This window comes from Pongo pygmaeus, chromosome 20 (genome assembly GCF_028885625.2).
Source record: "Pongo pygmaeus isolate AG05252 chromosome 20, NHGRI_mPonPyg2-v2.0_pri, whole genome shotgun sequence".
Classification (NCBI taxonomy): Eukaryota; Metazoa; Chordata; class Mammalia; order Primates; family Hominidae; genus Pongo; species Pongo pygmaeus.
In genome coordinates this window covers 1,238,633-1,260,090 of record NC_072393.2, presented here as the reverse complement: position 1 = coordinate 1,260,090, position 21,458 = coordinate 1,238,633, and the positions used below count along the sequence as shown (strand labels likewise).

At 59.5% G+C, this 21,458-nt stretch overlaps 2 protein-coding genes across 17 annotated transcripts; one reads left to right on the top strand and one right to left on the bottom strand.

Annotated features, from left to right (window-relative positions):
* Positions 1-1,548: 1,548 nt before the first annotated feature.
* REEP6 (receptor accessory protein 6) lies at positions 1,549-8,821 on the bottom strand. 2 transcript variants are annotated; one of them, XM_054465388.2, is made up of 5 exons: positions 8,438-8,821; positions 4,115-4,208; positions 3,887-4,025; positions 3,048-3,216; positions 1,549-2,302 (listed from the first exon to the last, which is right to left on the bottom strand). In XM_054465388.2, the coding sequence occupies exons 1-5, from the start codon at positions 8,550-8,552 to the stop codon at positions 2,265-2,267; spliced, it is 555 nt and encodes a 184-aa protein (XP_054321363.1). In that variant the 5' UTR covers positions 8,553-8,821; the 3' UTR covers positions 1,549-2,264. The 2 variants fall into 2 exon arrangements, with proteins under 2 accessions (XP_054321363.1, XP_054321364.1); XM_054465389.2 differs by lacking the exon at positions 1,549-2,302 and adding an exon at positions 2,315-2,887 and having other exon boundaries at positions 8,438-8,796.
* Positions 8,822-9,109: 288 nt separating this feature from the next.
* Positions 9,110-19,556, top strand: PCSK4 (proprotein convertase subtilisin/kexin type 4). 15 transcript variants are annotated; one of them, XM_054465384.2, is made up of 15 exons: positions 9,287-9,683; positions 9,944-10,048; positions 11,504-11,596; positions 11,692-11,820; positions 11,931-12,007; positions 12,101-12,189; positions 12,493-12,665; positions 12,741-12,953; positions 16,485-16,585; positions 16,665-16,768; positions 16,839-16,956; positions 17,143-17,322; positions 17,586-17,710; positions 18,507-18,580; positions 18,779-19,556. In XM_054465384.2, exons 1-15 carry the CDS (start codon positions 9,495-9,497, stop codon positions 18,860-18,862), a joined length of 1,854 nt encoding a protein of 617 aa, XP_054321359.2. In that variant the 5' UTR covers positions 9,287-9,494; the 3' UTR covers positions 18,863-19,556. The 15 variants fall into 15 exon arrangements, with proteins under 15 accessions (XP_054321358.2, XP_063514356.1, XP_063514359.1 ...); XM_054465382.2 differs by having other exon boundaries at positions 9,288-9,683; positions 11,728-11,820; positions 17,170-17,322; positions 18,507-18,629; XM_054465380.2 differs by having other exon boundaries at positions 9,289-9,683; positions 11,728-11,820; positions 18,507-18,629.
* The last annotated feature ends 1,902 nt before the right edge of the window (positions 19,557-21,458 follow it).

The window sequence follows — 21,458 nt, the reverse complement described above, 5'->3', positions numbered from 1 at the left end:
ACACTCTTCTTTTTGTTTGTTTTGAGAAAGAGTCCTGCTCTGTCACTCAGGCTGGAGTACAATGGTGCTATCTTGACTCACTGCAACCTCCGCCTCCCGGGTTCAAGTGATTCCCCTGCGTCAGCCTCCCAAGTAACTGGGATTACAGGCACACGCCACCATGCCCGGCTAATTTTTTGTATTTTAGTAGAGACGGGGTTTCACCATGTTGGTCAAGATGGTCTTGATCTCCTGACCTCATGATCCACCCACCTCGGCCTCCCAAAGTGCTAGGATTACAGGCGTGAGCCACCGCACCCAGCCTTTTTTTTTTTTCCTTGAGATGGAGTCTCACTCTGTCGCCCAGGCTGGAGTGCAGTGGCACAATCTCCACTCACGGCAACCTCTGCCTCCCAGACTCAAGTGATTCTCTTGCCTCAGCCTTCCAAGTAGCTAGGACTGCAGGCATGTCCCACCACGCCTGGCTAATTACTGTATTTTTAAGTAGAGACAGTGTTTCACCATGTTGGCCAGGCTGGTCTTGAACTCCTGACCTCAGGTCATTCACCTGCTTTGGCCTACCAAGGTGCTGGGGATTACAGGTGTGAGCCACCACGCCCAGCTGACCACTCTTTTTTTCTTTTGGAGACAAGGTCTCGCTCTGTTGCCTAGGCTGGAGTGCAATGATCATGGCCAGGCATGGTGGTGCGTGCCTGTAGTCCCAGCTACACAAGAGGCTAAGGGAGGAGGATCTCTTGAGCCCAGGAGGTGAAGGATGCAGTGAGCCATGATTGCATCACTGCACTCCAGCCTGGGCAACAAAGCCAGAACCTGTCTCACAAAAAAAAAAAAAAAAGAAAAGAAAAGAAAAAAAAAAGTGTCTCCAGACAAGACCCAAAGGCCCCGGGGACAAAACTGTTCTGGGTTGAGAATAACTGAGTTATGGCCCCTTGGGCAAATATAATATCAGGGTTTGTGGTTTATCCTGCTAACTTTTTTTTTTTTTCTTTGGAGATGGAGTTTCGCTTGTTGCCCAGGCTGGAGTGCAGTGGCGCAATCTCAGCTGACTGCAACTTCTGCCTCCTGGGTTCAAGTAATTCTCATGCCTCAGCCTCCCGGGTAGCTGGGATTACAGGTATGTACCACCATGCCTGGCTAATTTTTGTATTTTTAGTAGAGATGGGGTTTTACCATTTTGCCCAGGCTGGTTTTAAACCCCTGACCTCAGGTGATCCACCTGCCTCGGCCTCCCGAAGTGCTGGGATTACAGGTGTGAGGCACCACACCCGCCTGGGGGAGTTTTAAGAGAAGCAGGCTAATGCAAATAGGCCAGACAACTAGTTCGGGAGGGAGGAGAGAAAGCACTGTGGTTAAGGACAAGCTTTTGAGGGGCTTGCACCCATCCTGGCCATGTGGGTGGACCTTGAGTGGGTGAATTAGCCTCTGGGCGCCTCAGTCTCCTCATCTATATTAAGGGGCTGGTCGGCACAGCTGGGATTCATGCCTGATTAAATGGGATGGTGCCCTTGCAGCCCCTCCCCTGGGCCCCCGGCACACGTGGCGCGCAGGTCTGGTCCGGGTTAGCTTTATTGGAGCCTCCTAGCAGGCCAGGTGTTTCAGGCACCAGTAGTGCTGCAGGCACGGGGGCCTGTGGTGTGGCCAGCTGCAGGTGATCTCAGTGGTGGACTCCGAAGTGTACTCCAGAGAGGTCCCGGAGTGGCAGGGGACCAGCTTGGGCACTGAGGCGCTGCTGGCAGGTTGTGTCAAGGATTGCTTCTCGTGCTGTCCGCTGGTCTTGGGGGCTGCGTCCTCTGGCTCGTCAGAGGGCTTGCTGGGGGGCTGCGTGGGGATGTTGCTGCTGCTGGGAGACTGGACCATGGGTGAGATCGGGCTGGAGGTGATGTTCGGTGGCTGCAGGGGCCCCGAGGACGGGAGGGCTGACTTGGAGGGGCCGGAGGAAGGACCAGGCGGCTGGGTGCGTTGCCGAGACCGGTGGGAGCTGCCCCGTGCCCGACGCTGGCCCTGGGCCTTGCCGGACAGGCGGGAGCCACGGCCAGAGCCAGAGGGCAGCTGGCCCTGGGATCCAGAGCTGGGGGTGGCCGAGGACTGGGACTGGGACTTGCCCGAGGTGGCATTTAAGGAGACCCCCAGGGCCTTGCCTGGACCCGAGGGACTGGCGGGGGCTGCTGGCGGGGGATGCGCTGAAGACTCTGTGGAGGCCTGGGAGCCTGGCACAGCCCCCTCCTCACCAGCCAGGAGGTCCTTGCGAGGCCCGGGGGGCTGCTTCACTTGTCCTTCGGCTGCGGGGTCTGACTTGGCTTGACTGCAGAGGGAAGGACGGGCGGGGGAGAGCGGTGAGGCAGGCCTGGGCTCCACGGAGCTGCTCGCAGGTGGGACTGAGGCTACTGGCCACGAGCATGGAAAGTCAAGGGGCCAGGCAGCCACCCTCAGCAGAGATGGTGTCGACCACACGCACGCTTTCATGGTCACCCATGCACAGATGGGTGCACACACAGCACGCACATGTGCAGTCATGCACACACACACATGCACGCACTCACACACATACATGCACACGTGGTCACACACACATACATTCACGTGCACACATGGGCACACACACATGCACACGTGAGAAAACATGCTCATTCTCCTGCTCACTCATACACACACCAAACATACGCTTGAGCCCATGCACACACACCCTCTTGCACATGACAAAACATGCACAGACAGTAACACATGTGCACACAGCAAACATACGCTCAAACACACACACACACACACACACACACACAGCTCCTATCTCCCCACAGGGGTTACGTACGGTCAGCTTCCAGCGGAGTGGAGGGCCCGGCCACAGCCGCTGGGGTGACGCCTGCCCGGCTACGGGCCAGGGCCTGCAAGACTGGTTCCCGGAAGCGTGAGAGAGAGAGGCCGACAGTGAGAGGGGGCGGCCAAGATGCCAGACAGTGGGCAGTCAAAGTCAGAAAGGGAGGCAAGGTGGACAGAGACAGGTTGAGACCCGGGAGATGGCCTGAGGCAGCCGGGTGCCTTCAAGCACCCACCGTTCCTGGTTATTCCGGCCGCCGTGTCCAGGGCTCGCCCGCTGAGGTTGTTCACGATTCTGTCCACGGCCCCGTGGTGCCTTAGGAACAGCGGACGCACGACGCGCTGATACAGCATGAGAGCCCCGTTCCAGGGCCTGGGAGCCATGCAGAACAACAGGAAGGCGCACTGCAGGGCAGGGCAGGAGTTACACGCGGCCCCACCCAGCTCTGTGCCCCTGGCGGCGGGGAGAGGGGCTGTACCACTCCACCCTGGACAGGAACTGGGTCTCCACCATCAGACACCCTTTAGGGTGGGCCCTCCACCATCAGATGTCCTATTGGGATGGGCCTGGGTTTTCGCCATCAGATACCCTTTAGGGTGAGCCCTCCACCATCAGACATCCTATTGGGACAAGCCTGGGTCTCCACCGTCAGACACCCTCTAGGGGTGGGCCCTGTGCCATCAGACATCCTATTGGAATAAGCCTGGGTCTCCACCATCAGACATCCTTTACGGTCAGTCCTCCACCATCAGACATCCTATTGGAGCAGGCTTGGGTCTCCCCCATCAGACACCCTTCAGGGTGGGCCCTCCACCATCAGACATCCTATTGGAGCAGGCTTGGGTGTCCACCATCAGACACCTTTCAGGGTGGGCCCTCCACCATCAGACACCCTTCAGGGTGGGCCCTCCACCATCAGCCCCCGGACAGGGCCCATTTCCCTAGGGAAGGGACTGAGTCTTCCCCTCACATCCCCCATCTCCTGGTATCCTCCGGACCGTCTGGCCCCAACGCCTCCCAGGAATTCCCGAGCCCCATGTGCTCCGCGGCTGCGCCCGCCCTGGCAGGGCCCACCTTGCCCACGTAGTAGAAAGGGAACCAGGACAGGAGTAGATCGCTGAAGAACTCGGCCAGCCCGAACAGGGCGTACACCACCCAGTAGGTGAGCCACACAGTGTCGTCGTCCTTGCTCGGGCTCTCGATAGCTTTGATTCTGCGGGAGGGGTGGGGCAGTGCAGCAGGGTCAGGGGCTGCCCGGGAGCCCCCAGAACCCCCGATGTGGGCAGCCAGCCGTGCACTCACGAGGCATATGCGGGGTATACAAATCCGATGAGATTGCACAGCAGAGACGCTCCGTAGCCGAACAGCAGATACAGGCTTAGCAGAGTGACGGCTCCTGCCGGAGAGAGGCGGTGGTGTGCTGGGGCCGGAGACCTGCTGAGCCCCCACGACGGTACCCAGGCCTCCTTTCAGTTGACAGAGACTGCAACCGTCACCTCCTCCCAGGAGCCGCCTCTAGGATGTGTCCACTGCCCCCGAAGTGCCTGTGCATCCCCCATCGTGCCCCTAGGCCCTGAGCCTTCCGCCTGTAACTGGTCAACGTGTCCATGTCCCCCACCGGGGTTGAGAGCTCCCCAAGGGCAGGCAGGAGCTCGACGCTGGGCAGTGGGGGTGGGTGCAGAATAGCTGCCCAATAAAGCGTTTGCAGCTGGGCGCGGTGGCTCACGCCTGTAATCCCAGCACTTTGGGAGGCCGAGGTGGGTGGATCACAAGGTCAGGAGATGGAGACCATCCTGGCTAACACAGTGAAACCCCGTCTCTACTAAAAATACAAAAGATTAGCCGGGCATGGCGGTGTGCGCCTATAGTCCCAGCTGCTGGGGAGGCTGAGGCAGGAGAATGGCGTGAACCCGGGAGGCAGAGCTTGCAGTGAGCTGAGATCGTGCTACTGCACTCCAGCCTGGGCGACAGAGTGAGACTCCGTCTCAAAAAAAAAAAAAAAAAAAAAAAAAAACGTTTGCTAAGCAAATAAGTGTAATCTGGCCGGACGCGGTGGCTCACGCTTATAATCCCAGCACCTTGGGAGGCTGAGTGGGTGGATCACCTGAGGTCAGTGGTTCGAGACCAGCCTGGCCCACATGGTGAAACCCCGTCTCTACTAAAAATACAAAAATTAGCCAGACTTGGTGGCGGGCGCCTGTAATCCCAGCTACTGAGGAGGCTGAGGCAGGAGAATCACTTGAAACCAGGAAGCGGCGGTTGCAGTGAGCCGAGATCGCACCACTGCACTCCAGCCTGGGTGAGACTCTGTCTCAAAAAAAAAAAAAAAAGTGTAATCTGCAATGATAGCCATCTCATTCCAGGCCCTGTGGGAGGCGCTGGGAAAAGAGGCCAGTGTTTCAATATAAGGGAAGGCAGAAACCTGCAAGGAGGCCAGGTTGTCATGAAGACTTGATGCCAGAGCTGAGAAAGGCAACTGTTTCATCTGTTATCTTAGCGCAGGGTTTCTCTGCCTTGGCACTGCTGATGTTCGGGGCTGGGTCATTCTTGGTTATTTTCAGCAGAGAGGGGGAGGTGGCTGTCCTGGACACTGCACGGTGCTGAGCAGCGTCCCTGGCCTCTGCCCACTCCATGCCATCAGCTCCCTAGTCATAACGACCACAGGTATCTCCAGACATCACCCAGTGTCCCCTGGGGCGGGGTGGGGGGCAGGGCTACACCCTTTGAGAACCCCGTCTTGGAGGCAGCAAACCCCAGCATCTCAATCCCCCGAGTGGAGGAGAGCCCTTTGGTCGGGTGTGCACTCACCAGCTGGCACTGAGGGAGGCTATGGCTGCATGGAGCCTCAGTTTCCCCCTTGGTAAGTGAAAGTAGTAATGGCCCCTGCCTCCTATGGTTACAAGTTAACAGAGAGAACGCCTTTCTGCACGTTTATTTGTATTTATTTTCGAGAGGGAGTCTTGCTCTGTCACCCAGGCTGGAGTGCAGTGGCGCAATCTCAGGTCACTACAAGCTCGCCTCCCAGGCTCAAGTGATTCTCCTGCCTCAACCTCCTGAGTAGCTGAGCATACCACCATGCCCAGCTGATTTTTGTATTTTTAGTAGAGATGGGCTTTCACCATGTTGGCCAGGCTGGTCTCAAACTGCTGGTGATCGCCCGCCTTGGCTTCCCAAACTGCTGGGATTACAGGCGTGAGCCACCGCCATCAGCCTTTCTGCACATTTATTAAGTGCCTTCAGGCAACTATAACACAGTCCCAGCAAGGATGGTGTTCAGAGAAAAACGTGTGTGTTTGTGTGTCCAGCTCAGCCCCAATCCTGAACCTGGCTCTGAAAAGAATGACTACGACAGCTGCATTTATTAAGCACCTATTGTGTGCCAGGTTTTGTGCTTTCCCTGAATTATTCAACAGCCAGAACTGGGGGGGGGGGTGGGTGGGTGTTGCCCAAGGTCACACAGGGAACCTCTGTGCTCCAGAGAGCTTGGACAGCAGCCTTCTTCCTCCTCTCCCGGGGCTGCTATCTGCAGAGTGAGATAGAGGCCACTTCTGGACCAAAGGGCAGAGGCCCAAGTCCCCCCAGCCCCTCCCACCTGCTTTAGTCTTTATCCAAAAGCACCCAAGGTCAGGGGTAGGAGGAGTCCCCCAGCTGGTCCCAGGAGGCTGTATGGCCTCCCACTGCCTCCTCTGAGTTTCTTCGTATGTTACCCAGGGGTGTGGGATTTGTCAATTTAAAGGAGGTGGGAGAGGGGGATGAGGGACTGCCATCTCTCCCTGGGCCTGGCTCGTGGGGGGGAATGACTCTCCCAGGGTGTCCCTCCCCTAAATCCCTTTTCCTGCTGCTTCAGCGATGGGAGGATGACCTTGGATATCAGAACTGTGGAGGGAGGCCCAGTCCCCAAGATTAGCAACAGATGGGACTGGGGTTGGGCAGGGTGGAGGACTGTATGCTTCAGACACAACAGGCACAGAGGCAGCCCCTGCCTCCCTGTGCCTCAGTTTCCTCTCTGGTGACACGGTGCCCCAGCCAGCCCCTCCCTGCTGCCTGCCTCCTGGGCGCTCTATGACCTAAATTCCTGCCTACTGGCCCCAGGGATGTGGAAAGGGAGGTCAGAGGTCAGGGACCTGCTCCCGGGGGCAGGCACAGCTGGGCCATGCCAATGCCACCTGCTGCGCTGCACATGGGACCAGGCACCTGGGGACCTCCAGGGTCTGGGCACAGATTTCAGACTGTTCTGGGGCTGCCTGGCATGGGAACCCCCAGATGGTGGGAAAATTGGGGGGGAACTGGACTTCTGGGATCCACCTGCAGAAGGTGCTCAAAAAAGTGGCACTGTCCTCTACCCAGAACACCCCAGGCCCAGAGCAAGTCCTTGTGAGTCATTCTGCGGAGCTTCCTGGAAGAGAAGGCAGAGCCAGTGGGGCTGGGAGCACCACACAAACAGAAGAAAGTCTGGGTGCAATGGCTCCCACCTGTAATCCCAGAGCTTTGGGAGGCTGAGGCAGGAGGATCGCTTGAGCCCAGGAGTTTGAGACTAGTCTGGGTAACAGTGAGACCCTGTCTCTTAAAAAAGTTAATTTTAAAAAGTTTTAGGCCAGGCAAGGTGGTTCATGCCTGTAATCCCAGCAGTTTGGGAGGCTGAGGTGGGCGGATCACCTCAGGCCAGGAGTTCGAGACCAGCGTGGCCAACATGGTGAAACCCCGTCTCTACTAAAAATACAAAAGTTAGCCGGGCATGGTGGCGGGTAACTGTAATCCCAGCTACTTGGGAGGGTGAGGCAGGAGAATCGCTTGAACCCAGGAGGCGGAGGTTGCAGTGAGCCAAGATCACACCACTGCACTCCAGCCCGGGCAGCAGAGCAAGACTCGGTCTCAAAAAAAAGTTTTAAAGGTGGGGAGGGAGGCATTTAAGGAGTGCTTACTACATGCTCTTGCTAGAGATTTGGAAAGGGGAAGGGGCGCGCAGCGTCACCAAGGGTGAAAGTCACGGAAGAAGTGTAATGGAGTCACAATCGGGGTGCCTGGATCTCCAGCTCTGTGGGCCCCAGTCCAACCTCCCCACATCACAGCCGTCAGACAACCCAACTCCGTCTTAACAAATATTTACGCGCCGTGGTACTAAGCTATTGAGCTGGGGGGAGGTGAGCTAGGGCAGGAGAGGAGGAGGAAAGGAGGAGGGTCCTGGGCAGCCCCCCAGGACGGTCCGTTCCCCTTCCCGCCAGGAGCCTCCTCCTCTCAGAAAAACGGGAAGATCTCTACTGTTGCAGCCAGGCCGGGGTCCACGGGGGGAGGGGGACGGCGAAACGCGCAAGACACGGGCATCCCGACCCCTCCGGGGCCACTGGGCAACTGCAAGAACCGGACTTCGGCATGGCAGGCACCCAGCTCCCGGAAGGAGGCGGCGGGGGGCGGCCAGGGGCGGAAGCTATAGAGGGGTGGCCCGGGAGCAGGGTCGCAGGGCGCGGGCAAGGGAGGGGCTGCGGGCGGACTTCGAGGTCCCGGTCACCCCGCGCGCTCCACCGGCCGGACAGGACCCCGTAGCCGGGGAGGGAGTCCGGTCTGCGACCCCCAGGCCCATGGCCTTGGTGTGCCCGTCGGCGAAACGGGCTAGCGCCGACGGCTCACCTGCAGCCAGATACCGCTTCTCCACCCCGGTCTTGGCCTCCAGCGCCCCCAGCACGTCGGTGACCAGGTTCCTTTGCTCCAGGAAGCGCTCCACGCGCTGCCTCAGGCCGTCCATGGCCCCGACGCTCCCGGGGTTGGCTGCTCGAGCTCGCCCGCGGACCAGCGAACCCACCCCGCTGCACGCGCGCCGCTTTCCCGCAGCCTGAGCCGCGCTGCTCCGGCCCCGCGCCGGTGTCCGCCCCCGGTCCCCCGCTCGGACCAATAGGAGGGCAGGGCGGACAAAGGAGGTGGGGCCTGCCCCGTCTCCTCCGCCGCATAGCCCTCGGCCGCGGCCGCCGCTGCCCAGACCCCGCCGGCAGAGGGCGGGGCGCGGCGGCCCAGGACACCGATTGGCCGGGCCGGAGCGAGACGTAGCTGATTGGAAGGGCGGTGTCAGGGGACGGGATTATTGGCTGCGACGCTGAAGGGGTGGAGCCAGGACGAGGAGAGGCGCGAGGTGGGGGGGCGGAGCCGGTGGGAGGGGGCGGAGCTGGTGGGAGGGGATAAAGAAAAATCCGAGCCGATTGGAGAAACGAGACGCGATTCATTGGCGAGACCAGTGGAGGGCGGGGCTGATCACAAAGGAGGCAGGGGGGAAACGGGGCGAGGCTTATCGGAGGAGGCGGGATTACGCAAAAGAATGATTCTGATTAGGCCGGATAGGAGGCCGGGCTGATTCTCGAAGGAGGGGTGTGTTGGAAAGCGGGCGAGGTCAAACAAAGGGTAGGACGCGTTACCGCAACAGTGAACCCGCTTCTCTGGGTTAGTCTTGTCGTTGTACAAATGGGAAAACTGAGGCTCCCGAGGGTGTGGGTCTGCGGAAGACGGGCAGGCGTGCGTCCCTCCCCCGCTTCTGCTAGATCTTCGCGCCCCTCCTGGCTGAGTAGCCGCAAGGTCCCCTGGGAGTCGAAGCTTTCCGCGTTGCTATGGCGCCGGGGGCGGGGCGGACGCCTGGGCCCACTCGGCCGTTTGGCGGGAGGGAGGGGCTTTGCGCAGGCCCCGCTCCCGCCCCGCCTCCATGCGGCCCGCCCCGATTGCGCTGTGGCTGCGCCTGGTCTTGGCCCTGGCCCTCGTCCGCCCCCGGGCTGTGGGGTGGGCCCCTGTCCGAGCCCCCATCTATGTCAGCAGCTGGGCCGTCCGGGTGTCCCAGGGTAACCGGGAGGTCGAGCACCTGGCACGCAAATTCGGCTTCGTCAACCTGGGGCCGGTGGGTGGGACCGGGATGGACGGGAAGTTGGGGCTTGGAGGGGACTGGACGACCCTAGACCCCAACAAGTGGGAGGGAGCCCACAAGGTCTCCTAAATATCAAGAACCCCAGCCCACCCCTGCCTCAGCCAAGCTCAGCCTCTGGGACTCCCAGAGAGCACCTGCTGGGGAAGGACAAAGAAGGGGGCTGTTACCGGCCCTCGGGGGCTCCAGCAGGGGAGCCGGGTCCCATCGGTGCGGCCGCTTCCCCACATCCCCAGATCTTCCCTGACGGGCAGTACTTTCACCTGCGGCACCGGGGCGTGGTCCAGCAGTCCCTGACCCCGCACTGGGGCCACCGCCTGCACCTGAAGAAAAACCCCAAGGTGAGACTGGCTCGGAGGCCACCCCCCCGCCCGGGGTCTCAGCTGCCTCCTGGGACCACTAGCCATCTTCTGTGGTTCTCGTGGTTGTTACGAACAGCTGTATGCTTTCTGTGGCTCAGACCCACCCGGACCCCAAGTCTATACAGCAAGAGGAGGCAGGGAGACCCAGATGCGGAAATCATGGCGCCTGCCAGGGCCTGGTACACAGTGGGCACCTCTTGCCCTCCCCCTCCCTCCTCTGGGCCCCAGGGGCTCTGGTAAGGAGGGACAGACGGCGTGCCTTCCCCACCGTCTAGGTCATGGGATGGAGGGAAGGGGATTTTACGACACCGTAATGGGTTCCAAAGAGTAGGAGGCTTGGCCGGGCGCGGTGGCTCAGGCCTGTAATCCCAGCACTTTGGAAGGCCGAGGCGGGCGGATCATGAGGTCAGGAGATCGAGACCATCCTGGCTAACACGGTGAAACCCCGTCTCTACTAAAAATACAAAAAAATTAGCTGGGCGTGGTGGCAGGTGCCTGTAGTCCCAGCTATTCGGGAGGCTGAGGCAGGAGAATGGTGTGAACCCGGGAGGCGGAGCTTGCAGTGAGCCGAGATCGCGCCATTGCACTCCAGCCTGGGCGACAGAGCAACACTCCATCTCAAAAAAAAAAAAAAAAAGTAGGAGGCTTAAAGTCACCCAGTGATCCTCAGGACGCAGTGTCCAGGCGCTCACAAAGGGGCCTGGGTCCCATCAGGCTGGGCCCTGTCTAGAAAATGCCTGGGATGTCAAGCTGAGGGGTTGGGATGGAGTCTGGGAAGCCCTCGGAGGCCAGGAAGTGCCTTGAACAGGACTGGACAGCTGCCTGCTTATAGTACTGGGAGGGAGAGCAGTGGCCGGTTCCTGACGTGGTTTGCAAGAGAGAAGCCAGGCCTGGCTTGATGGTTCATGCCTGTAATCCCGGCACTTCACCTGACTGACATGGCGAAACCCCATCTCTACTAAAAATACAAAAATTAGCCGGACATGGTGGTGGGCACCTGTAGTCCCAGCTACTTTGGAGGCTGAGGTAGGAGAATCGCTTGAACCCAGGAGGCAGACGTTGCAGTGAGCCAAGATTGCACCACTGCACTCCAGCCTGGACGACAGAACAAGACTCTGTCTCAAAAAAAAAAAAAAAAAGGGAAGTGATGCAGGACAGAGAAGGATCTAGAACAGGGATAGGGGAGGGAGTGGGGTGGGGACTTGGGGACCTGCAGTCACCCGGGGCAGCAGCGACGCGTCTGTGGGCCCAAGGACAGGTGGTCCAAAAGCCTCGGCCCCTTCTGACTGCAGACAGAGCCCCAGGCACATGGGACCCTGAAGAGCAACCCCCACAAACACAGGGTCCCAGGGCACGGAGCTGCCTCACTCCCTGAACCACGAGGGGCCCCAAGGGCGAGCAGGGGACAGGCCTGATGCACTCTCTGCTCTGCAGGTGCAGTGGTTCCAGCAGCAGACGCTGCAGCGGCGGGTGAAGCGCTCTGTGGTGGTGCCCACAGACCCCTGGTTCTCCAAGCAGTGGTACATGGTGAGCAGGCAGCCACGGTGGGTAGGCGGGGACAGAGCCACTGGCGCCCTCAACTCCAGGCCCTCACAGGGTCACAACCCCGCCTCCCGCTGCAGAACAGCGAGGCCCAACCAGACCTGAGTGTCCTGCAGGCCTGGAGTCACGGGCTGTCAGGCCAGGGCATCGTGGTCTCTGTGCTGGATGACGGCATCGAGAAGGACCACCCGGACCTCTGGGCCAACTACGTGAGACCGCGGGTGACTGGGGGCGAGGGCTGCCCCAGGTGCCGAGGCTGGCTCCATGGCTCCACCCTAGGGATGCCTCCCAGCCCCCTCATATCCCCACCTGCCCCCAGGACCCCCTGGCCAGCTACGACTTTAATGACTACGACCCGGACCCCCAGCCCCGCTACACCCCCAGCAAAGAGAACCGGTGAGCAGGGCTCCCACAGCACACGGGGAAAGCCCCAGTACCCAGCAGGGGGATGGAGGCCGTGACGGGAGCCCCTCTTGGCCCTGGCACCAGGCACGGGACCCGCTGTGCTGGGGAGGTGGCCGCGATGGCCAACAATGGCTTCTGTGGTGTGGGGGTCGCTTTCAACGCCCGCATCGGAGGTACCCGGGGTCCCCCAGCAGCACCATTCCGGGACAGAGAGGGAAGGGGCTGACTCTGGTGGGGAGCTGAGCCCACAGACCAGGGGAGGAGGACTCGGGAGCCCAGCCTCTCACTGCTGGGTGGTGCTAGGGCCCCAGGCTCCAGGGCTTGGGGGGTGCTGAGCCAATACGAATGGTCCCACTCCAGGGAGCAGAGAGAGGGCCCAGGTGGGGCTGGGGAGTGGTGTGGAGTGGCGCGGGGCAGGCTGGGGTGTGGGGAAGGGCAGGGCTGGTGGCAGCAGCCCTCCTGCCCTGGCTCTGCAGGTGTGCGGATGCTGGACGGTACCATCACCGATGTCATCGAGGCCCAGTCGCTGAGTCTGCAGCCGCAGCACATCCACATTTACAGCGCCAGCTGGGGTCCCGAGGACGACGGCCGCACGGTGGACGGCCCCGGCATCCTCACCCGTGAGGCCTTCCGGCGTGGCGTGACCAAGGTGAGTGGCAGCCTGAGGAGGGCAGGGGTGGCAGGCCAGGCCGACACCCTCTCCCCGCCCCTCCTGGTTTCCCAGGGCCGCGGCGGGCTGGGCACGCTCTTCATCTGGGCCTCGGGCAACGGCGGCCTGCACTACGACAACTGCAACTGCGACGGCTACACCAACAGCATCCATACGCTCTCCGTGGGCAGCACCACCCAGCAGGGCCGCGTGCCCTGGTACAGCGAAGCCTGTGCCTCCACCCTCACCACCACCTACAGCAGCGGCGTGGCCACCGACCCCCAGATCGTGAGTGCAGCCGCCCCAACAGGGTCCCCTCTCCAGGCCCTGCCATCCCAGCCCGGCCTCCTCACCTCCCTCCTGTCCCCAGCACTGTGACTTAGCACCCTCCCAAAGCTGCTTTGAAAATGCAAATCCAGGCCGAGCATGGTGGCTCACACCTGTAATCCCAGCACTTTGGGAGGCTGAGGCAGGCGGATCACAAGGTCAGGAGATCAAGACCATCCTGGCTAATATGGTAAAACACTGTCTCTACTAAAACTACAAAAAAAAAAGGCCAGGCACGGTGGCTCAGGCCTGTAATCCCAGCACTTTGGTAGGCCGAGGTGGGCAGATCGCTTGAGGTCAGGAGTTTGAGACCAGCCTGGCCAACATGGTGAAACCCCGTCTCTACTAATTATACAAAAAAAAAATTAGCGGGGCATGGTGGTGGGCGCCTGTAATCCCAGCTACTCAGGAGGCTGAGGCAGGAGAATCGCTTGAACCCGGGAGACGGAGGTTGCAGTGAGCCAAGATTGCACCACTGCACTCCAGTTTAGGCCACAGAGCAAGACCCTGTCTCAAAACAAAACAAAACAAAACAAAAACAAATCCAGCCGGGCGCGACAGCTCACTTTGGGAGGCCAAAGTGGGAGAATCACTTCAGCCCAGGGTTTCTTTTCGTTTGTTTGTTTTTGAAGATGGAGTCTCGCTCTGTTGCCCAGGCTGGAGTGCAATGGCGTGATCTCGGCTCCCTGCAACCTCCGCCTCCCGGGCTCAAGCGATTCTCATGCCTCAGCCTCCTGAGTAGCTGGGACTACAGATGTGCGCCACCATGCCCCGCTAATTTTTTTTTTGTATAATTAGTAGAGATGGGGTTTCACCATGTTGGCCAGGCTGGTCTCAAACTCCTGACCTCAAGCGATCTGCCCGCCTCAGCCTCCCAAAGTGCTGGGATTACAGACGTGAACCACTGTGCCCAGCAAGCCCAGGGGTTTGAGACCAGCCTGGGCGCCATAGTGAGACCCTATCTCTACAAAAAAATAAAATAGTTAGGCTGGGCGTGATGGCGCACATCTGTGGTCCTAGCTACTCGGGAGGCTGTGGTGGGAGGATTGCTCGACCCCAGGAGGTCAAGGCTGCAGTGAGCTCTGATCACACCACTGCACTCCACCTGAACAGCACAGCAAGACCTTGTCTCAAGAAAATAAATACATAGATGAAACCCAAATCCGACCCCACCAGCCCAATCACAGCCCTCCTCTGGCCCCCCAGGGTTCTTAGATGAAACCAGCTCCGGGACCCCAGCAACCTCTGTGCCCTGTCTCAGCCCCTTTCAGGAAGGTTCCCCCTCATTTCTCCAGGCCCCTTCTGCCTCAAGTTCTCCTTGGGGAGGCCTCTGTGCCCGATCACTGCCCCTCTTCTGCCCCTGCTGACTCTTCCTTCGACCCCCACCTGGGGCCACTGCCTCCAGGAAGTCCCGTAGGCCTTTCCCCACCCCATACACTCGCCTCCCAGTGTTTGAGAGTCCCTGAGGTAGTGACCAGCTCCCCCGCAGAGCTCCTCAGGCCATAACCAGGAGGGTCTGGGTCACCTCTCAGGCTCTGGGGCCAGGCACATAGCAGGTGCTTCCCTGAACACCTCCAAACCCAGGCGAGTTTCTGCCAGGCCTGCCCCGTGATCCTACTGCTGCCGCCCCATCGCTAACCTGCACATCTCTCAGGCAGGGCCAACTTCCAGGCATATGATGCAGCAGGTACCTTTTGAGCTCAATCTTTAGTATTTTTCTTTCTTTCTTTTTTTTTTTTTTTTTTTTTTTGAGATGGAGTCTTGCTCTGTCGCCCAGGCTGGAGTGCAGTGGCGCGATCTCAGCTCACTGCAAGCTCCACCTCTCGGGTTCACGCCATTCTCCTGCCTCAGCGTCCTGAGTAACTAGGACTACAGGTGCCCGCCACCACGCCCAGCAAATTTTTTGTATTTTTAGTAGAGACAGGGTTTCACCGTGTTAGCCAGGATGGTCTCGATCTCCTGACCTCATGATCCGCCCGCCTCGGCCTCCCAAAGTGCTGAGATTACAGGCGTGAGCCACAGTGCCCAGCTTTCTTTTTTCTTTTGAGATGGAGTGTCGCTGTGTCACCCAGGCTTGTTGCAACAGAGTGAAGTGGCATGATCTCGGCTCACTGCAACCTCCGCCTGCCGGGCTCAAGCAATTCTTGTGCCTTAGCCTCTTGAGCAGCTGAGACCACAAGCATGCCACCATGTCCCGCTAATTTTTTTGTATATTTTGTAGAGATGGCATTTCACCATGTGGGCCAGGCTGGTCTCCAACTCCTCAGCTCAAGTGATCCACCAGCCTTGGCCTCCCAAAGTGCCGGGAATAGCAGGCCACGCCACCATGCCCGGCTAATTTTTTGTATTTTCAGTAGAGACCGGGTTTCACCATGTTGGCCAGGCTCTTAGTACTTTTTGAGCATAGTCCTTGTTACTTCTTGAGCTCAGTCCTTGGAGTCCTTGGTACCTTTTTTTTTTTTTAATTTTTTTGAGACAGAGCCTCACTCTGTCACCCAGGTTGGAGTGCAGTGGTGCAATCTTAGCTCACTGCAACCTTCACCTCCCAGGCTCAAGCAGTCCTCCTGCCTCAGCCTCCTGAGTAGCTGGTATTACAGGTGCACACTACCATACCCAGCTAATTCTTGTATTTTTCCTGTAGAGACGGGGTTTCACCATGTTGCCGCAAGCTGGTCTCAAACTCCTGAGCCCAAACAATCTGCCCGCCTCAGCCTCCCAAAGTGTTGGGACTACAGGCGTGAGCCACTGTGTGGCCAGTCCTTGGTACTTTTTGACCTCAGTTCTTGGTACTATTTTTTTATTTTTTTATTTTTCTGAGATGGAGTCTTGCCATGTTGCCCAGGCTGGAGTGCAATGGTGTGATCTTGGCTCACTGCAACTTCCGCCTCCTAGGTTCAAGTGATTGTCTTGCCTCAGCCTCCCAAGTAGCTGGGATTACAGGCGCCCGCCACCGTGCCCGGGTAATTTTTTTGTATTTTTAGTAGAGACAAGGTATTGACCAGGCTGGTCTCGAACTCCTGACCTCCGGTGATCCACCCACCTCGGCCTCCCAAAGTGCTGGGATTACAGGCGTGAGCCACGGCGCCCAGCCCTTGGTACTTTTTGAATTCACTCCTTAGTACTTTTTTTTTTTTAATCCAGAGTCTTGCTCTGTTGCCCAGGCTGGAGTGCAGTGGCGTGATCTCCACTCACTGCAACCTCTGCCTCTCGGGTTCAAGTGATTCTCCTGTGTCAGCCTCCCGAGTAGCTGGAACTACAGGTGCCGCCACCATGCCTGGCTAATTTTTGTATTTTTGTAGAGTTGGGGTTTCACTATGTTGACCAGGCTGGTCTTGAACTCCTGACCTCAGGCCACACGCCCACCTCAGCCTCCCAAAGTGCTGGGATGACAGGCCTGAGCCACTGCGCCCGCCCAGTCCTTGGTACTTTTTGAAGAAGGGCTGTATTCTCACTGTGCACGGCCCCCAGAGTCCCATCCCCCTCTGCTCTCAGGTCACCACGGACCTGCATCACCGGTGCACGGACCAGCACACGGGCACCTCGGCCTCAGCCCCACTGGCAGCCGGCATGATCGCCCTAGCGCTGGAGGCCAAGTAGGTGACTGTGGGGTCCCGCCCACCGCCCTCGCCCCCAGGCGCGGCCCAGCGGCTCACCCGCCCCCGCCCCCCGCAGCCCGTTCCTGTCGTGGAGAGACATGCAGCACCTGGTGGTCCGCGCGTCCAAGCCGGCGCACCTGCAGGCAGAAGACTGGAGGACCAACGGCGTGGGGCGCCAAGGTGCGGCGGGGCCGGGCGGGGGCGGGGACCCCGGGCCCACGGGGCGAGTGACTGCTGCCCTTCCGCGCAGTGAGCCATCACTACGGCTACGGGCTGCTGGACGCCGGGCTGCTGGTGGACACCGCCCGCACCTGGCTGCCCACCCAACCGCAGAGGAAGTGTGCCGTCCGGGTCCAGAACCGCCCCACGTGAGACCCCTGCGTGCCCCTCCGCTATCACCGCTGGGGGTGTGGGGGACAGGCCTGAGGCCTCAGTTTACCCATCTGTAAAACGAGGGCTGGACCCCGTGACCTCTGAGCCCCGACCTCGCCTGCTGGCCACCCACCCACCCCCCAGCAGGCCGCAGGAGGGTCCTCACCCCTCGACCCCCCCAGCCCCATCCTGCCGCTGATCTACATCAGGAAAAATGTATCGGCCTGCGCCGGCCTCCACAACTCCATCCGCTCGCTGGAGCACGTGCAGGCGCAGCTGACGCTGTCCTACAGCCGGCGCGGAGACCTGGAGATCTCGCTCACCAGCCCCATGGGCACGCGCTCCACACTAGTGGCCATACGGTGAGTAGCCCGCAGAGGGGAGGGGGCAGCCTCATGCCCTGTCGGTAAACGCTGCCATCTACCAGGAGTGTCCTCACGGGGAGGGGCCAGGCCCATAGGAGTCACACGGCAGCCCAGTGGGTGGGACCCCGAGTCACGCCCTCACCCTCACCCAGAGGACACCCGGCCACCAGCACGTGCGGTCAGACACTTCATGGGGCTCTGCCGGCTTCACAAAGCCATCCCTCTTGACACCCCCATCCCCACCCACCCTTCTGTCCCAGACCCTTGGACGTCAGCACTGAAGGCTACAACAACTGGGTGTTCATGTCCACCCACTTCTGGGATGAGAACCCACAGGGCGTGTGGACGCTGGGCCTGGAGAACAAGGGCTACTATTTCAACACGGGTGAGGGCAGGGCGGGGCTGTGGTAGGCGGGGCTTGGCTCTCCAACCTCCCCCCAGGGGCTCTGGAGCTAGCCTTGGTGACCCCACTGCAAAAGGGGTTCCCAGTGGCCTTCTCCAGGAGAACATGCATACAGTAGGTGTGCAGTCACCCGGGAGATGGTGTGCAATGACAGGCACACAGTAGGCGTGCAGTGACAGATGCACAGTAGGTGTGCGGTAACACGGGAGATGTAGGTGCCCAGTGACAGGCGCTCAGTAGGTGTGCAGTCACTGGGGAGATGGTGTACAATGACAGGCACACAGTAGGCGTGCAGTGACAGATACACAGTAGGTGTGCAGTAACACAGGAGATGTAGGTGCCCAGTGACAGGCGCACAGTAGGTGTGCGGTAAAACGGGAGATGTAGGTGCCCACTGACAGGCGCACAGTAGGTGTGCAGTCACCGGGAAGATGGTGTACAATGACAGGCACACAGTAGGCATGCAGTGACAGATGCACAGTAGGTGTGCGGTAACACGGGAGATGTAGGTGCCCAGTGACAGGCGCACAGTAGGTGTGCAGTCACCCGGGAGATGTAGGTGCCCAGTGACAGGCACACAGTGGTGTGTAGTGACCTGGGAGATGTCGGTGTCCAGTGACAGGCGCATAGTAGGTGTGCAATTCCCTGAGAGATGTGGACCAGTCCAGGGTCCCGCGGGACTGAAGGGGAGCTGAAGGGGAGGGAGCCCAGGGACTACCAGGACCAGGCTGCCAAGAGCCTCCTCCTCCTCCTGTGCCCACCTGCGACCCCTGTCCAGGGACGTTGTACCGCTACACGCTGCTGCTCTATGGGACGGCCGAGGACATGACAGCACGGCCTACAGGCCCCCAGGTGACCAGCAGCGCGTGTGTGCAGCGGGACACAGAGGGGCTGTGCCAGGGTGAGTGCCGGCGGGGCAGGGCCCACTGCTGGGAGGCGGTGGCAGCCACCATGGGCAGCGTGCATGTGGCCCCAGGCGGGCGGGTGGGTGGCGGGTAACAGGCTGCGGGTGGCAAGCTGACGGGCCTTTGTGTGCGTGTCCCTGAGCAGCGTGTGATGGCCCCGCCTACATCCTGGGACAGTTCTGCCTGGCCTACTGCCCGCCGCGGTTCTTCAACCACACAAGGCTTGTGACCGCCAGGCCTGGGCACATGGCGGCGCCCGCGCTGAGGGTCTGCTCCAGCTGCCACGCCTCCTGCTACACCTGCCGCGGCGGCTCCCCGAGGGACTGCACCTCCTGTCCCCCGTCCTCCACGCTGGACCAGCAGCAGGGCTCCTGCGTGGGACCCACCACCCCCGACAGCCGCCCCTGGCTTAGAGCTGCCTCCTGTCCCCACCACCGCTGCCCAGCCCTGGCCATGGTGCTGGGCCTCCTGGCCATGACCCTCGGAGGCCCCGTCCTCTGCGGCATGTCCATGGACCTCCCACTATACGCCTGGCTCTTCCGTGCCAGGGCCACCCCCGCCAAACCCCAGGTCCGGCTGCCAGCTGGAACCCGAAGTTGTCAGCTCAGAAAGCGACCTTGCCCCCGCCTGGGTCCCTGACAGGCACTGCTGCCATGCTGCCTCCCCAGGCTGGCCCCAGAGGAGGGAGCACCAGCCCCCGACACCTGGCCTGCCAGGGGTGGGCCCCATGGAATCCCGCAGCCTGGCGGGAGAGAGAGAGAGAAGTCTCCTCTGCATTTTGGGTTTGGGTGGGAGTGGGCTGTGGGGAGAGGCTGGAGCACCCCAAAAGCCAGGGGAAAGTGGAGGGAGAGAAACATGACACTGTCCGTCTCGGGCACCGCGTCCAACCTCAGAGTTTGCAAATAAAGGTTGCATAGAAGGTGCTCAGTCTGTGGCCTCCTCTGGAGTAGGGTGGGCCCGAGGCCCCAGGGCTCAGGTGGTTTCTGCTTGGGGTCCCCGGACATCAGTCCATGGAGAATGCAGCCGGCCACGGAGAAGGAGTTCGCCCAGGCCCAGGGACCCCAGGCAGTGGGGACAGCAGGGAGTGGCCGGGGGTCAGCAGTAATGTCCAACCCCAGAACATGACTCACCATGGCCCAGAATCCTCTCCTGCCGTGGTTCCTTTTTTTTTTTTTCTTGTTTGTTTTGAGACAGGGTCTCCCTACGTTGACCAGGCTAGAGTACAGTGGTGCAATTGTAGCTCACTGCAGCCTTGAACCCTGGCCTCAAGCAATCTTCCCTCCTTGGCCTCCCAAAGTGCTGGGATTACAGGCATTAGCCACTGTGCCTGGCCCTTTCCTCCCTCCCTCCCTCCCTTCCTTCCTTTTCTTTACTTCCTTCCTTCTCTTTCCTTCCTTCTTTCCTTCCTTCCTTTCTTCCTTCTCTTTCCTTCCTTCCTTCCTTTTCTTTCCTTCCTTTTTTAGTAGAGATGGGTTTCACCATGTTGGCCGGGATGGTCTTGATCTCCTGACCTCGTGATCCGCCCACCTTGGCCTCCCAAAGTGCTGGGATTACAGGCTTGAGCCACCGTACCTGGCCCCTTCCTTCCTTCCTTTCCTCTCTCTTTCTTTCTCTCTCTTTCTTTTTTTCTTTCTTTCTTTTCTTTCTCTTTCTTTCCTTTCTTTTTCTTTCTTCCTCTTTCTTTTTTCTTTTTTCTTTCTCTCTCGCCTTCCTTCCGTTCTTCCTTCTCTTTCCTTCCTTTCCTTTCTTCTCTCCCTTTTCTTCCTTCCTTTCTTCTCTTTCGTTCCTTCCCTTCTATTTCCTTTTTCGTTTATTTTTTTCTTTCTCCTTCCTTCCCTTTTCTTCTCCTTCCTTCTTTCCTTTCTCTTTCTTTCCTTTTCCCTCCCTCTGTCCCTTCCTTCCTTCTCTCTCAACAATTTTTCTTTTTTTTTGAGACAGAGTCTTGCTCTGTCGCCCAGGCTGGAGTGCAGTGGCGCGATCTCGGCTCACTGCAAGCTCTGCCTCTTGGGTTCACGCCATTCTCCCGCCTCAGCCTCCCAAGTAGCTGGGACTACAGGCAACCGCCACCACGCCCGGCTAATTTTGTGTGTGTGTGTGTGTGTGTGTTTTTAGTAGAGACAGGGTTTCACCGTGTTAGCCAGGATGGTCTCCATCTTCTGACCTCGTGATCCACCCACCTCGGCCTCCCAAAGTGCTGGGATTACAGGCGTGAGCCAACGTGCCCAGCCTAATTTTTGTATTTTTAGTAGAGACGGGGTTTCACCATGTTGGCCAGGCTGGTCTCAAACTGGCTTCAAGCGATCTGCCTGCCTTGGCCTCCCAAAGTGCTGGGATTACAGGCACGAGCCACCGCCCCCAGGCTGAATTTACAGTTTAAACAAGGGAATTTGGCCGGGCGCGGTGGCTCACGCCTGTAATCGCAGTGCTTTGGGAGGCTGAGGTGGGCGGATTGCCTGAGCTCAGGAGTTTGACACCAGCCCGGATAACACAGTGAAGCCCCATCTCCACTAAAATACAAAAAAAATTTTGACGGACGTGGTGGCGGGCGCCTGTAGTCCCAGCTACTCGGGAGGCTGAGGCAGGAGAGTTGCTTGAACTCGGGAGGCGGAGGCTGCAGTGAGCTGAGATCGGGCCACTGTACTCCCGCCTGAGCGACACAGTGAGACTCTGTCTCTAAAAAAACAAAACAAAACGAAATAAACAGGAGAACTTTATGGTATGTAAACTGCATCTCAATAAAGCGCTTGAGAGGAAAAGGGCCCTCTGCTCTTTCTGCCTTCCCAGGCATCAGCGGAGGGGAAAAGGTGACCTCCAGCACCGCCCCC

Bases quoted from the DNA above. Each gene is read 5' to 3' on its own strand.
- REEP6 (XM_054465389.2), bottom strand. From the start codon at position 8,552: ATGGACGGCCTGAGGCAGCGCGTGGAGCGCTTCCTGGAGCAAAGGAAC. The intron at 4,209-8,437 runs GTGAGCCGTCGG...TCTCTCCGGCAG, and splicing joins GAAGCGGTATCTGGCTGCAG to GAGCCGTCACTCTGCTAAGC. The intron at 4,026-4,114 runs GTGAGTGCACGG...CCCCTCCCGCAG, and splicing joins GTATACCCCGCATATGCCTC to AATCAAAGCTATCGAGAGCC.
- PCSK4 (XM_063658283.1), top strand. From the start codon at position 9,495: ATGCGGCCCGCCCCGATTGCGCTGTGGCTGCGCCTGGTCTTGGCCCTG. The intron at 16,586-16,664 runs GTAGGTGACTGT...CGCCCCCCGCAG, and splicing joins GCCCTAGCGCTGGAGGCCAA to CCCGTTCCTGTCGTGGAGAG. The intron at 16,957-17,142 runs GTGAGACCCCTG...CGACCCCCCCAG, and splicing joins CGGGTCCAGAACCGCCCCAC to CCCCATCCTGCCGCTGATCT.